The sequence below is a fragment of the Aplidium turbinatum genome, chromosome 13 (genome assembly GCF_918807975.1).
Source record: "Aplidium turbinatum chromosome 13, kaAplTurb1.1, whole genome shotgun sequence".
In the NCBI taxonomy this organism is placed as follows: Eukaryota; Metazoa; Chordata; class Ascidiacea; order Aplousobranchia; family Polyclinidae; genus Aplidium; species Aplidium turbinatum.
Genome location: NC_137484.1, coordinates 8841036 through 8856756, shown reverse-complemented (window position 1 = coordinate 8856756; position 15721 = coordinate 8841036). Strand labels below are relative to the sequence as shown.

The window sequence follows — 15721 nt, the reverse complement described above, 5'->3', positions numbered from 1 at the left end:
AAAGACACTTTATGTCTTGCTAAAATAAGGATAGCAGCTGACTCGACAACTAGGCTATATATCTCTTTGTTGCTTCTTAGTGTGTTGCATTTGTGATCGCAGTGAAGGCTACGTACTCTAGAAAGAGTCTAGATGTTGTTGCAATAGCAGCAAAAAACTTGATTAGGCTAGCCTATTATTGGACTTCATGTCAACTTTTCTGGGTGGCTTATATGAAAATGGGTAGGCTAAGGGAACGTTCAAATATTACGTAACGCCTTCGAGGGGGAGGGGGGGGGTTATGCAAAGCGTTACGTTAGCGTCACATCGGGGGGGAGGGGTTCAAGCAAAACGTTACGTAACGCTTTCGAGTACAGAATGGTAGTTTTTTATGCTGAATTCGTAGTGAAAAAGCGTTACATGGGGGAGGGGGGGATTGAAAAATGCGTTACGTTGGCGTTACATGGGGGAGGGGGGAGTCAAAAATTCGGAAAAAAAGCGTTACGTAATATTTGAACGTTCCCTAAACAAACAAATAATTGAAATCCTTCTGTGGTCGGAAAAAAATATTAAAACGTAGCTTCGATTTCATATCTAAAGTAGGTTAATCACCAAACTTCTATGGAAATCCAGTTTTTATTGGATGAGTTTGGGCAAATGCGAAATGTGTGCCCATACGTCTTCATCAATAGCCTAGGTTGACCCGTTGGGCAATTGAGCCAAAAAGCGGCCAAAACAAGGTAGACCTAAGCTAACAATAATGTTTGTCAGCAACTGATTGTAGCAAGAATTGTCAGCAATAGACACCCGTGTTTCGTGGTCTGTGGCTCCTGCGAGCTTTTCATATGTCATTTCTACGTTCTATAAAAAGCACAGAAACAAATGGAGGCCTTATAATTGTATCGGAGCCCCAACTGACGAAGTTAGGCTACGGCCGTGATTGAATGGAAGTCCAGCTTATTAGCCTACTTCAGTTGGTTTATACTCAGTGCAAGTAGGCCATAAGTTATAGGCTGCATTGCTTTCATAAGTAAAGAAGCAAAAAAAGGCTACAAACTGAAACCCACTTAGCCTACTTATTGTAGCCAGCAATTTTCTCACTTATTATTATAAGACATAGTAGCTAAAGCAGAAAGAAATTTCAAGTCTATCAGAATTGTAGACCAACAGCGTTTTGCTTAGACATTAACACACTACCAGCAGTTCCTTCAAGCGCCATAGCTTATGCGCAGTGACAAGAACCCATTAAATAAGTGGCTTATCATTGTATCACTTGGCTTGCTTTTCATATAAAAGTAACTTGAATAAAATTTAACAGTCAGATCCTTGTTTTTTAACGTTGATTCCATGTTTTTACGAAGATTCTACTAACTACTCAACAAGTTATCAAGTATTCACAGCAATTTATTGGTGCTTGCCAATGAAGCAGCCAGCGTGATTGTTTTCAACGTCACGCTTCTTTGCACAGAGCTGCGGGAAAGGTCTATTAAGTTTTTGTATTGAACTATAAAAGATTAGACCAACAAATACATCTCTGGAAGAGGATAAAGAGTTTTATACCAGTTTAAATGATTTTTTAACTTTCCAACTGGCAATCTACATTTTGGTTATTCTAATTATAAGTCCCTAGGTAACGTTTATGTAATGTGGAAGCAAAGCGACTTTCCGGAAGCTCATATTTGTAAATAGTTTTCTCCGCAAACGCAGTAATCGTGGACGGCTTATTAATAAAGACATTTTTTTATTCACTGACAGAAGATGTGGTTCCAGATGTTTCAAGATCCTTCCCATCACTTGCGTTCAAAGTATCGACGTCTAACAGTCCAACCGATTTTTCATAGTATTGTTTGTGAAATTCCATCCATATAAATGATATTAAAAAACACATGCAATACAATCCTCCAAGTACCAAACATATTCCAATGAAGCTAAACCGTAGTCCAATGATGTTATACAAAAGACAAACTTCTTTTCCCATGCATTTGGCGCTCCAATACACGCAACTTCTATCCAAAATCAAGCCAAACACTATTGGTCCCGGAATAGCTCCTAAAAATATAAACCAATTAACGAATGTTATGACGCAGCTAATCGACAACGTCTGTGCACTTACCCAGTAATCTAGACAGAAATGCCATCAGCCCGATGCCAAGAGCTTTGTCTTGTGGCTCAAGCGAGCGTAAAAGCGCCGCATAAATTGGAGCTTGGCAGAGACAAACAAACAAAATGGCTAATGATGCAAATAACATGAAAAGTCCCAGCATGACAGCACAGTGACGGTTAGAACATGGACCACTTTTGGAACTATGGTCTCTTTCTTTTATGCAAGAGCAATTCTTGTACATCTGCAAAATACAATTCGATAAGTAGGCTTATAGACTGAAGAATAACAATTCAACTATTTGCTATTAATAAAATTGTCCTCACATGAGTTGGCTTAAAAATTGACTGTTTGGTTTCCAATTCAACCTTGCAGCCTGCATAACATGGGGATAGGTAGGTTGTCCCGTCGGAACCGCAGACCAGATCAAGTTGTCCTCGGGGACACATACAGTTGTGATTGCATGGAGAAAGTACTGATTTCACTTCAGAATGTCTGAAATATTGAGGTAAAATTTAACCGTTGATTGGGTGATTAGTGTAACAATATTATTCTAACAATGTAACAATGATTAGTGTAACAATTCTAACAATGTAACAATGATTAGTGTAACAATTGTATTGTAAGTTGTAGAATATTACCTAAAATATGAATCATGCAACTTTTAAAATAATAGTTGAAAAATCCCTGAGTATTTGTCAGCTGCATTCTAACATTCTGCTTTATAGCTTTGGTAACGTTTACAAAACCACAATAAGGTTGTAATTAACCCTGATAAACGATAGCAACGTAGTTTTATTCGGCCTACAGCTTTCTGAGTTTCTGCGGAACATAGTACCGTAGATTCTTGCAGAAAAATAGCCTACCGCTGTTCCGTGTTTTATTTCTTTCATGATAATTATGTTTGCAGCCTAATTGCAAGAAATGTCACTCACACGCGGCCAATGTGTCTTTGACTTCACCCTTTATGCTGGATTTTATAAGGTTTATTATTTTTTTTAAAAACAACAGACTTTTTGAAACTATCTAACTTATAGAACTAACAACACATAAAAAATTTTAATTAGTCGATTTTATCATCACAGTCTGTCAGTAATTTACAGTTATAATATTCTCAACTCTGTCTTTACTCTCATGATAAGTTGTGATCATCCGACCTCCTGTTCGGGACCCGTTTTGGGCTTCGTACGTGAAGTTAAAGCGGAAAGTGATTGCTCTCAGTAGGCAGAGCGATCCTCAGCTTGTTTTAGCCTAGTTTTGCTTATGGTAAAGCAGATGGATGCGAGATTTTCACGTGTTTATCCATTTAGCCCAAACCCACACAGGGAATCTCATCCACTGGGCTATAGGCGAAGTCATTGAAAGATAGGAAATCAATAACACTGTTCCCACATTCAGGAAAAAGCAATAGTCATGTCAAACTTCACTGTCATATGAAATCTTACTTGTAAGGAATGCTTAGTCCAGCAATTTCTTGCATTTTACAGCCGAAACCAAAGAGAAAGCAAAAGAATACGCAGCCTGTCCCAGAAAATACAATTGCACATATAAGTGTTTGACGAATATTAAAATTGTATCTTTTCATTAAATATCCTCCCAAAAAAGCTCCCAGAATTCCAAATGGCACGCATACTCCACCTGTAGAAATTTGAAAACACTTACTAAGTAGCACATACAGTTTCAATACTAGAATATAATAATAACCCATTTATCAAAATGAAGTAAGAACGCATCGTTTTGGTACTTGGTGCACAACTGCACACGTTTTACCCACAAAAATAAAACACGAGCAAAAACTCTAACTAAAAGAAAGACTTAGTTTTGCAACTTAGCCTAAGTAGACTACATAAACGCCTATTGTTTAAAAAACTTATAGATTTAACTTTTTCCACATAAAGCCGAGGATAGGAAGATTTAAGCCGATGAGTCCAATTTCGGAGATATGTACAGGCCAGTGCTGGTCCGTATTCGAAGAAATTTACTTTTTAAGAGAGCATTTAGCCAAGTTCTCAATTTCGTCAGCATTTTAAACTTATTGATGAGTTCGAAAAGCAAAATTAAAGCAGGGTGTACTTAAAATGTAATAAAATAACGAATTGGCAAACCTATCAACATATCCGACGTTGTCCTCAAAACATTGAATACTCTTTGAACATACGTCGAGCCAAATGTTGCTACCCCTGAAAGCATTAAACTTAATGCAACGAATGCAATAACTGGAGTCAGAACCATTGGCTTCAATAAAGTTCTTTTGATGGCACAGACGAGATCTAGAAACATAATGAAAACATGGAAGTTGCACAACTGAATCGGTAAAATGGTGTTGACTTGTAGTCTACGATACCAGCAGATAGAAATCGATTACCTGTTCGTCAAGTCAATGACCTTCGCTTAAGCTATTTTTTCTTTAAGCTATTTAACTACATTTTCACAGCTTTTTTGTCCGTTCATAATAATAATCGAGATGTAGACTTTGTATATGGGCCTCAGCTTAAATTGGCTGACATGGACCTATTATAGCAAAGTAACAAACGAGTTTCACAACAGACAAATTTACCAAAATCGGCCACTCTGACCATGAATAATGGCTTATATAGTTTGCACTTGATTAATTTATTTGAAAGTAGCCTATAGTTGACTTATTATCTCAATAGTAGTTTGCTTATTAGCTGCGTAACTTTAACACAAAACCTCAAAAGTGTGGTTGAGAGCTTGCCTGTAAGTTTCATAAAAATGATTACGCATGGCGACTTTTTACATTCTTTCAACCGTTCGACGTTTGCACAACCAGCTGTGCCACTTTCCTCAGAAAACGAAGTTGGCTGGACTGCTTCTGAAGCTTGGGAATTATTTTCTGTTGAATCAGTCTAATAAAATGAAAATGAAGAATTGTACGTGAGATTTGAAGTTGCTCACTTATGAAGTAGGCTATAACACTTTTCAATGCACTGTAGGCTAGTAGTGTTTTATATATATAGTTTTGTTTATTTATTCCAACATTCAGCAGCAATGTACATAAAAAAAATCAAACTTCAAAACTATAATGCTGTTGTGTTCTATCCAGGGTGTGGTATCTCGTTAAAACACTTGGAGTCGAAATAATGTATTTTTATAAAATAAACTTTTTGTCCACCAACAGAGCTGTCGAGGCAGGGGACGAAATAATTTTAATGTTTCCTGGATCAGTGTTAAAATCAAAAACATTAATGTGGACTTACCATAAAACTAGGGATGGTAGAAAAACCTATGCAGATTACAGATAGCGTGTGTGATTGCAGAGAGTAAGTAAAATTGCTTCAAACAATCTAAACATCTACAGCTGCAGTTACTTTGATGGTCTATATAGCCTAGCACAGTGCTTCCCAACTTTTTTCAGTTTGCGGCCCACTTTTAATGCAAGATTTATTGTGCGATCCTCAATGAGATATGACATCTTTATTATGGCATTTTTACTACTGGCGTATGTACTGAAATAGTTAATGCGACACAACACATCTAACTGTTAAACTTACATATTATTTGTTACATTGTTGCGTAATGATAATGCAATAATTTTCCGATCTAATAGAAAACAGGGTGCGCAATTCATGAAAATAGAAAGTCAACAAATGAAGTGAAGACAAGAGTAGCGATGGCGAAGCCGCAGAACTATTCAAGACCAAACTGCGGCTTGTGAGATCCATAGTAATGTCGGTATTTTTTAGAAAATTTTAACATTTAGAAATGCTTCGCGACCCACCTGAAATAGCTTCGCGACCCACCAATGGGTCGCGACCCACCGGTTGGGAAGCACTAGCCTAGCACACTAAACTAAATCAGGCCTAACTAAAAATAGACTACAAATACTTTTTATTGAAGTCTTGTTCATTTTGCATTGTTCACCACAAAATTGAACAGGTTAGTGCTTTTTTGCCTTACCTTTTTTTGAGATTTTTTAAGTGCTTCTATCTGTGCCAGTTCTTCTTGTTTTTGTGAAGAAACTTTTAGTGAACGGGGATAAAAATAGAAAGGAAAAAGCAGCAGAGCAAGGAGCACGCAAGTGATTACGTAACCTGTAATCAAACAACAATTAGGCTAACCTGTCAATCAATCCTTGTCTTCGTGAAGTTAACTTTGCGATGAAAAGTCAAAAATCAATTTGCATAAACAGTAAACATTCAGAACCGCTAGGGGTGAATTCAGTAGTGTAAACAGGGAGGTCTAGAGGGTAGCTACTTTTGGACTTGAGCCAGGGGAAATTTTAAGGACCCGAAACCTTTTTAAGGTGCCCAAGAACTTGAAAAAACCAAGGCGTATTCTTCGCATACAGAGCGTTTTGATTAGAAGTGTTTTGATTTAGGGCCCGAGGATTTCATTGTTAGGCTACCTGGCCCAAATTATTTTCTCAATAGCCATGAGTGAATTATAAAGTTATGTGGATTTGAACTGCTACGCTATCAAACTTGATATTTTTTATCTAAAAAGCGCTTAAAAGTAGATTGTTAAAAATCGAACCGAGTTATCTGCATTCTCAGTTTTGACACAGTTGGCAAACGACATGGTTACAACAACGAGCGATGACTGGATGCAGTTGCTCTGAAATCAAAATCATGTAGCCTACCAATAGTTTCCTATGAAATCAAGTCAATTTATTGGTTCGATAGCACCGTAGGTCTATAACAGATTTAATGAGATTGTCAATGGTAGATTGTACTTGTGTGCTAAATCATGGTCCAAGAGGACAAACTTTGTGTGACATATCATATGCAATATACATTACATGTTATTGAGTCACATGAAAAAACTGACGCCAATTACATGCCATCAGTAGCATTGACAGAAGGCTGGCTACTTTTGAAGCCGGTCCAGAATGATTTTAGTAGACCGAAAACTTTTTAAGGCTTAAAAAATTGAAGAAACCACGCGTATTTTTTGGATATAGGACTAGTTTGTTTTTCTTAAAAGCGTCTTGAGTTGGGGCCATAGTATCTCATTGGTACCGGGCCCAAAATATCTTCTCAACGGCTCTGTATGCTAGTACTTGACAATGCATAACAATACGCCACTATAGGGTTTCAATTAAGAAAAATAGTAGGCCTACTGTTTTACCATTGCAAAATTGATAGCTTGGAAACATTTTTTAATTTGTTTTTTTTTTTCTTGAAAACGCTTAACACTATCCTACTTACCAAGCCACCACGCTCCAATATAAGCAGGATCTGATTGACTTAATTGTTCTCCGTTTTGCATATCAAAAGAGATTGCTGACGTAATGCTTCCGAGTAGGAAGCCAAACACGGGTCCCATCAACGTTGAGCCGATAAATATTCCTTGGCAAATCCAAAATGTTAACTTAGATTTAAAAGTAACTAGTATTTTCGTAAACAAAAATAAATGGTGAGCCCATATTTGAAACCAAGCATCGGGGGATGCTGAAGATCAGGTTCTCCTTAATATTATGCTATTAACCCAAACCTTGGAGCACTTTTGGTCGCTCTTCCATTTGAAACTACTCCCACACAATTCATTGCACTTTTGTACTGTAGAAATGACCTATGATTTTTCAACAACCAACTCAATTTGGGGAATTGAACCAGATTTGCATAATTGGAAAGCGAGCGTCTTATCCGCTGCACCATGCACACCAAATTAACACAACATATAGCCTTAACGCTTACATGACGTAACATTGCCTTATACGCGCAGTGTTTAGCGATAACATGTTGCGTATGAAATTGAAAAGCAGTTAAAAATTTACTACAAACGAACAAAGCAACTTCAAGCATTTGACCAATGCTATCTAATGTTTTTCAAATAATTCTTTTCTTTTTTACATTACCAGTCGCCAGTAGGCTATGCAGATATAAGTAGGCTTATAGGATATGCAGGCATGCTGTATGGGAAATTTACATGTCCGGAAACAAAACCAATCTTATCAAATTAGTCGCATTTGCTCTTCTGAAAATGTTGCAAGCGTTGAAACAAAAATTCTTTTCTTATTTGTATTGTTCTGAATTTTTAAACAATTCTTCTATTGGCATGCTCTATCTTTTATTTCTGAAGAAGATCTTAGCGTCTTCAAATAGTTTAGTCAAATGCAGATCCAAAGTGTGAAAAATGGCTTTATAAAATTTTTGGGTGTTTAAATCTAAATGTGTCTAAAAGTGTCTAAAATTTGCATATCAAGAATTTTCAGTTCACGAACTGCATTGAAGTTACTGCTGGATGGAGGTTGATTATTGCCATGCTTTGTAAGCAAAAATCAACTTTTCCATGGTTAATTGAGCAAACATGGTTGTTTGAGGTTGATGGTTGGTTGAGGTTTAAAAGCAGTCAACTGTTTTGGTAGAAAATCTATTTTTTTCTTTAAGAATGACTTCAAATATATTGAATATCGGGAAAAAGCAGAAAAAATAAAACATGGGTATTTAAAAAATACAATTTGTCTGACCGACTAATTTTAATCCGGAAACGAAAATACATTTTTTTTTAATATTTGAGACATACCTACGTACACTGGTACTTTTCTCAATACAACATGATCATCTATATACGAGACACCTAGTGGCCAAAGTGGTGCTGCCCCTCCACCAAACAACATGTGACCTGAAAGGAAAAACTATATAAGGACAATCAATTCGATAATGATGTTTGGCAATGGTAACCCATGTACAGTATCTTAAAAAGTCTGAACATTATTCAAATTCATTTAAAAGTAAAATACATAGTCGTAGGATTGAAAGATTGCAATTGCTTTTAAACAGAATTACAACTTTTTGTTAAAAATCAAGAAAATATTATTAAAAATTTCATCATCATCATCATTAGCCAGTCATGCCATCGCTAGCAGATGGCCTTCATTTTTGTTTCAACACCATTCTGTCTTTAGCTGTTCTCATCCAGAATATTCCACTCTCTTCTTCAATATCCCGCCATCATCTTTTCGTTTGAGTTGACGCGGCATAGATCAGTCTTTCGAGGATCTTGAAAGGAACACAGAAGAGGGATATCGGACGATAACTCCTTGGGTCCTCTGGTGGCTTGTGAGGCTTAGAGATCGCAACTACTAAAGCTCTTCTCCAGATTTTTGGGATTGTGAGGTGGTGCAGGCAGGAAGAGAGGTATCTACGTAACCAGGACTTTAGGCATGGCCAACATGGAGCACAAGCTCAGGGCAGATCTTATCCGGCCCTGGAGACTTGTGAAGTTTCACTAGGCGGAGAGCGGTGACGAATTCTTCTGGTGTGAAGTCTCCAGAGATTGTTTCTTCTTGTGATGTTTCCACTCGCCACAGGGCAGATACTTCCTTGACAACAATAGGCGAGATGCCTTGCGGTCCTTTGTCTTGTAGACCCCGTTCTGCACAAGCTGGTAAGCGATGGCATTAGCAGAAACGGGACACTGACGAGGGGAGTTTACTGAGCGCCCAGTGAGGTTGTCGATGATGCTCCATGCTTTGCGGCTTAAGTAGGAGTGAAATCCACCGTAGATCAGGCCATCATCTTAACCCAAGACATCGAGGATTGCTTTGAGGCAAAAAAGAAGGCCGGCGCTATCTTTCTAGATCTCACAGCTGCTTATGACACCGTATGGCATCGCGGCCTTACTTGCAAGCTGCTTCGCCTGCTTCCTGACCGACATATGGTTCATATGATTATGGAACTTGTCAAGAATCGAAGCTTCACCCTCATCACCGGTAGCTCACGGCGAAGCAGATTGAGACGCCTGAAAAACGGCGTCCTACAGGGATCGGACCTGGCTCCACTTCTTTTCAACATCTACACCCACGACCTGCCAACTACGGTCTCCGCAAAATACGCTTATGCGGACGACCTGGCAATTCTCTACTCCACAAAGTCGTGGGAAAATCTAGAAGACACCTTGAGCCAGGACATGAAAACTCTCTCAGCTTATCTCCAGAACTGGCAACTGAAACTCAGCGAAACCAAAACTGTGGCAGCTTTCCACCTCCACAATCGGGAAGCTGATCGTGAGCTACACGTCCAAAACAACGGAAAATCTCTGTCCTTCTGCCCCGAACCAAGGTATCTTGGGTGATATTGGACAGATCGCTCACATACCGCCACCAATTGGTGGCACTGCGCAAGAAACTGACATCTCGCGCTGCGCTACTCAAGCGCCTGGAAGGCCCTAGCTGGGGGGCGAGGGATGACACTTTGCGTATAGCAGCCTTAGCCCTTGTCTACTCTTCAGCAGAGTACTGTGCACCTGTTTGGTGTCGCAGTGCTCACTACCATAACATCGACACTGCCATAAACAGCGCCCTGCGCACAGTGACCGGATGCCTGCGTCCCACACCATTGGACAATCTCCGCATTCTTGCTGGCATCCAACCCGCTAAGCTTCGCCACGAAGAAGCCACTCTGTCCCTCGGTCGACGGGCACTGGAGCCTAACCACCTTCTTCACCACAAGATCTCTGCTCTCCCAAACGAGCACCCACGTCGACTGAAATCAAGACACCCATTCGTGCCAGCCGCACAACTTCTTATCAACAAAGCTGATGAACAAGACGTCTCTGTGGCTGCTTGATCGGACCATAAATGGAATTCTGAATAGAAGTCAAGCGCCACAAGACTCTATTTGTTCATCCCCGACGCCGACACACGCCCCATCGGCCTGACACTACCAAGACAGGCATGGGTGCGCCTCAACCGTCTACGTACGGGCGTCGGGCTTTTCCGCTCAACCTTGCACCAATGGGGAATGGCCTCTTCTTGTGAATGTGGTGCCGAGGAACAGACCGCAGACCACATCATCAATGACTGTTCCATCTTCAAGCCACCTAACGGAGTGGAAGGTCTGCGTGTCATGGATGATGAAACCAAAGACTGGCTGCTCTCTAGTAGCCTTCCAGTGTAGTCCTGGAGCATCGTAAATTTGGTGTGGTAAAAGGATAGACCCTCGGCCCCAGAGGCTCACACTCACACGACAACGACGATCTTTTCGTTCTCCGAATAGTTCTTTTTGCATATCTTGTTGTACATTTTGTGGTTATTTTGGCTCACTTGCTGTCAATCATTCTTGCTACATGTCCCGCCCATTATCACTTCAGATTTGTTGCTGTTCCAATGACAGTTTTTATATGTGTTTTGTTTTTGATAACTTCAGTTCTAATCTTGTCTTTTCTATTGATGTTTAATGTTATTCTTTCCATGTTCCTTTGTGTTGCTGCCAGTTTTCTTGTTTGCTGTTTTGTGGGTGACCACGCTTCTGCTCCATATGCTAATGTTGGCAAATATTAGGCCTACTCTGTCCATGATTTTTCGTTTTAAGCTAATTGGAATGTTCTTGCTCTTTAAAAAAGTGCTATATTGGCCAAATCTTCTCCAACCTGATGTTATCCTTTGGGTGATTTCAGTTTCGATGTCGTTTCCTGGTGTTATCATTTTCCCTAGATATTTGTACTGATCAACCTCCCCTATCTTTTCTCCATCTACCACAATACCCGTTCTTGGTTGTTTCCTTGCTGTTTCGTTACACATTATTTTAGTCTTCTTAATCATCTTCATTCCATCTCTTTTCCTTTCCTGGTTCAATTCTTCAAGTAATTGTTGCAGAGTGCATTATTTTGATATTTTCATCATTCTAGCTCTTTTCTGTTTTACATTTAGTCTTATAGTGCTGCAAACCATTCTGTGATCACTTTTAATGCCTACCCTTTGAATGACATCTATGTTGAAAACAATGTTTCGTTTCTATGTCAGAATATAATAAATTTCATTTTTCGTCTTTCCATTTGGACTTTTCCTAGTCCATTTGATTTTTGAAAAAAGTATTTGTGATAATCAGTTTTTCTGATGTTGCAAACTGGATCATCCCATCCCTAGTGCATTTCTTTTTCCAACTTCATATACTCCAGTGTTATTTTCGTTACTCTGTTGATATTTTCCTATTTTTGCAAGTATTCCATGATTACTTTGTAATGACTTTTATTCTTTTCCATCTCTTCATTTATTTCCTTATACAAATCCTTTACTTCTTTATCATCATGGCTTGTGGTTGGTGCGTATATTTGTATGATTTGCATAGATTATTTTTAGTTGATTTTTATTTTGAGGGAAGCCACTTTATCACTAATTCTTTTCATTTCTATGATTTTCTGTTTTATGCTTGGAGGAATTAAGAAATCAACCCTTTTTGTTGAAGTATCTCTCTCTCTGTGATGTAGAGCATGTATCTTCCTTCAATCTGTACTGCAGATTTTCCTTTTTTTCTTATTTCTGCTAGTCCAATTATTTGCTACTTCATCCTTATTTCATTAAGCTCGTGTGTTAATTTTAAAAGCCTGTCTTCATCTTTTAAGCTTCTTACATTAGCCTATACGTAGAGATGTGGATTTTAGGAACCCGTAGATTTTGCGCACCCTTTACCAACGCCTGCCAGGAACCAACTTCCTTTTTAAGTGTGAGTTTATTTCATTTTTTAGTTTGAACCTTTAGGCTACTCACCACGCTGGTTCAGTGAGGGTTGATTGCCGGCAACTTGATGAAGCAGCAGGGCTATGCAACAGGTCGTGCATTGTATTTTACTTGTAGCAAATTAACTAATAATCTGACCTGACAAAAAACAATGAAAGAGCAGAAATAGTCTACTCACTACTGTCTTACCTATAATAATAAGCAATGCTGGATTGTATGACGAGCTATTGAGATTGCAGGGCAAGTTGTTGGGCATTGTCAGTAATGTGCTTCGGTGTCGTTCAATTTCTTCCATTTCCTGCAGTGACGCACTGACATTATCGTCGTAACAAAGTGGTGGTAGAGTGGCGTTTGGGTGTCTTGTTAGAGAAGGCATAATAAAGTGTGGTAGCACACAAAATGCTAATCCTATAATCATCACCATCACACCAACACCGATCGCTTTTGGTCTGTTCAAAGAGCTGCCATAGTATGATACCGGAATAATGATGATCAAGTTTCCAATTTGATAACTGCTTGGTATGAAAGAGGCCATTGTGTTAGGAATAAAAAAACGTTTGGCAATGTAGTTTAATACACTGTCTGTGTAAGTTAAAACTAAGAGATTGATTAATTGGAAGCAAGTAAGGAAGAATAAAAAGAGATTGATGGTGTAACACGATTCCGGAAGAGGAGCCACAGATGAAATTGTACGGTCTCTTGCATCAGGATCAGGTAAGTTTAAAGAAACTGTTCCACCATCTAAATGGCTGTATGAGACTCTAAATGTTCGAAGTTTTTTCTTGTGTTTTCCATTCTTTGGCACTAAATTTTCAGAACTCATGGTTTAACTTATTCAAGGACAAAGCCTACGTTAAAGAATCCCATTGCTAGGCTATTTCATTAACAATCTATCAACAGCACAATTTAACAATTGATATGCAAGTTGAAGCGCAATACGAGTAGCTATACTTAATGGTGTTTGCAGTGGCGTATTTAGAAGGTTTGTTAGGGGGATGGGGGGCAAGACATTGTGTCAGTCAGCCGCTACGCGGCTGACTCGGCGGCTGGAGGCCAATGGGGGTCTGGGGGTAGTAGGCTACACACGGGGTAGTCTCAACGGTAGTACACAGAAAGCTCAAATTTGGTAAAAATGGCTGTTAATTGGTTCAAATTTTTTCTACTTGGGCCAAAATTATACTTTTTATCTGATCATTAGGGGGGGCATCGCCCTTTATCCTCCCCCCTAAATACGCTACTGGGTGTTTGTGCTTGTTTATAGGCTACTGTATTCAACTTAGCCCGTCCCGATAGCTCAGTTGGTTAAGCGTCTAACTTTGTGCACGAAAAACTTAAGATCACTCTCTATTTCTTTACCAACAACTTATTAATTATTTTTGTGTAAATTGACTTCAGTTGACAGGTATTTTTCTTATGGTATGGCAATCACAGCCAAGAAATTAACTTACCTCTGACGAAACAAAAAAGTAAAAAAAATTAGCATAGGCTACAGGCCTAAGTAGCCTAAAACTAAACGAATTGAGTGGTATCAAATTTTATTCGCGTTTTGTTATTTATAAGCACAGTAAGGCTGCTTGAAGCAAAACTAGGCTTTTGTGAACTCAGGCTAACCACCTGCTTGAATAATAATAATCGGTATGTTTTCTCTGGGGATTTGTCTAATTTTTACACAGTTTCCACCATGTTGAGACAGCTTGCTAACATGAGCAACTTTAGTTTTACGTTAAAACGATTGTAAAACAAACTTATGTTTCATTTTAACAGAAAATTCTGATGTCGAAAAGACGTTCTTTTGAGCGTCGAACAGATGTTCTCGCTACTCGGTAGCGCAGCCAAAGAATGCAGCTCCTGCGAAACGTTTTTTGATTTAGACTTTGAAAATTGTAGCCTAATAACACCTTTTCAACCTGTTTTAAACTAAAAGCATACTAAAATCTAAGGGTGAAAACCCTTTTAGGGATTTCAACTAGAAGTAGACCTCATATACCAAGGAGATAAATTTGATAAACAAAAGTTAAAGCACATTAACGCTCAGAATCTGATTTGAAAAAGCTGAAGTAAGAGCAATTGGAGCAGGTCACTTGCCTACACATAGGCCTACCTAGAGTTGTTTTTTAGGCTTCTCTGTCTCTTGCAGTCAAATGTCAATGTGTTACAGTTTCATAATAACAGAATACACTTCTAACCAGTTGCAATCTGTCAGTAAACAATTTTTAATAAACCTGCTGCGCTATACTGTGTCTTTGTTTATAGTACGAAAGAATGGCATGGTGCGAAGAAACGCATGATCCGGAAACGACTTTTCTATCGCTCATCCCCTTTAGCTTGTCACTGTTTCAGTACGCTTGCCTACGCTTATAAGTGTAGCATGCAGTGCCCTTGCACAAACGTTTGACACTGCTGAGACATGTAGGCATACGCTTATACGTTCGCATCAAACAATCGCTAAGTTGCATCCGGCAAGAGTTGACAATTTGAAGCACAATAAAAACAATACAGTGAGTATAGTTAAGAGAAACTTTTAATTACCGTGCTCCATTTTAAATTTAATCGTAAGTCGCCCAAAGGTATCCTACTGTACCGGTAAATGCTTCGCTTTTAAACTAGAGCGTTGATTCTCAACTTGTTTGAGTTGTAAAAGACCAATCCGATTTAAAACCCTTATAGGCCAGTCAATGGAGGTGCATGGCGCTTCGGAACATTTTCAAGCCATGACATTGGAGCTCAAAATCAATTAGCAATTAACTAAGAACAATGTATGTGATATACACGGACATGTCGAATAATTTTAACCAACTTGCATAAAACATATACTGTATGCTTCCACAAAGGTTCCAAAAATTTAGATATAAATTTAAAATGAAAAAACACGTGACATACGTATAAGCACTAAGCAGGGATTTATCATAACAAAAACATAACAATTTGTCAGATTAACATTTTGTGTAAAGTTGATTTTCCATACAATTTAGTTAGAAAGATTACTTTTTTTAATCATTAGCCTAACCATCTGCATGGACACTTTTCCCTGAATAATTAACTTTTTCCTTATTTAATTAGCCTACTTGACCCGTTGTGCTGCGTAATCTTTCAGTTGTCATATTTCGTGTATGAGCAAGATAGAGCAGTTTTCTCAAATGTTTAAATCAGACCATATTTTTGTTGTTATACTGTATGTTTCTCTTAGTAGGCTATTTCTTTATCAATGTAATAGTCAAGTC

General features: G+C 38.5%; 1 protein-coding gene across 1 annotated transcript; it reads right to left on the bottom strand.

The window, feature by feature from the left end:
* Positions 1-271: 271 nt before the first annotated feature.
* LOC145782183 (solute carrier organic anion transporter family member 2A1-like) lies at positions 272-13353 on the bottom strand. Its single transcript, XM_082593952.1, has 10 exons — positions 12690-13353; positions 8567-8665; positions 7249-7389; positions 5999-6132; positions 4797-4947; positions 4186-4350; positions 3526-3718; positions 2407-2575; positions 2093-2324; positions 272-2028 (listed from the first exon to the last, which is right to left on the bottom strand). The coding sequence occupies exons 1-10, from the start codon at positions 13321-13323 to the stop codon at positions 1721-1723; spliced, it is 2226 nt and encodes a 741-aa protein (XP_082450078.1). The 5' UTR covers positions 13324-13353; the 3' UTR covers positions 272-1720.
* Positions 13354-15721: the final 2368 nt, after the last annotated feature.

Excerpts from the sequence above, each read along its gene's own strand:
- LOC145782183 (XM_082593952.1), bottom strand. The coding sequence starts at position 13,323 with ATGAGTTCTGAAAATTTAGTGCCAAAGAATGGAAAACACAAGAAAAAA. Across the intron at positions 7,390-8,566 it reads AAAAGTACCAGTGTACGTAG|GAATATTTATCGGCTCAACG; the intron begins GTATGTCTCAAA and ends GGATTTGCCAAG. Across the intron at positions 6,133-7,248 it reads TATTGGAGCGTGGTGGCTTG|GTTACGTAATCACTTGCGTG; the intron begins GTAAGTAGGATA and ends GTTTGATTACAG.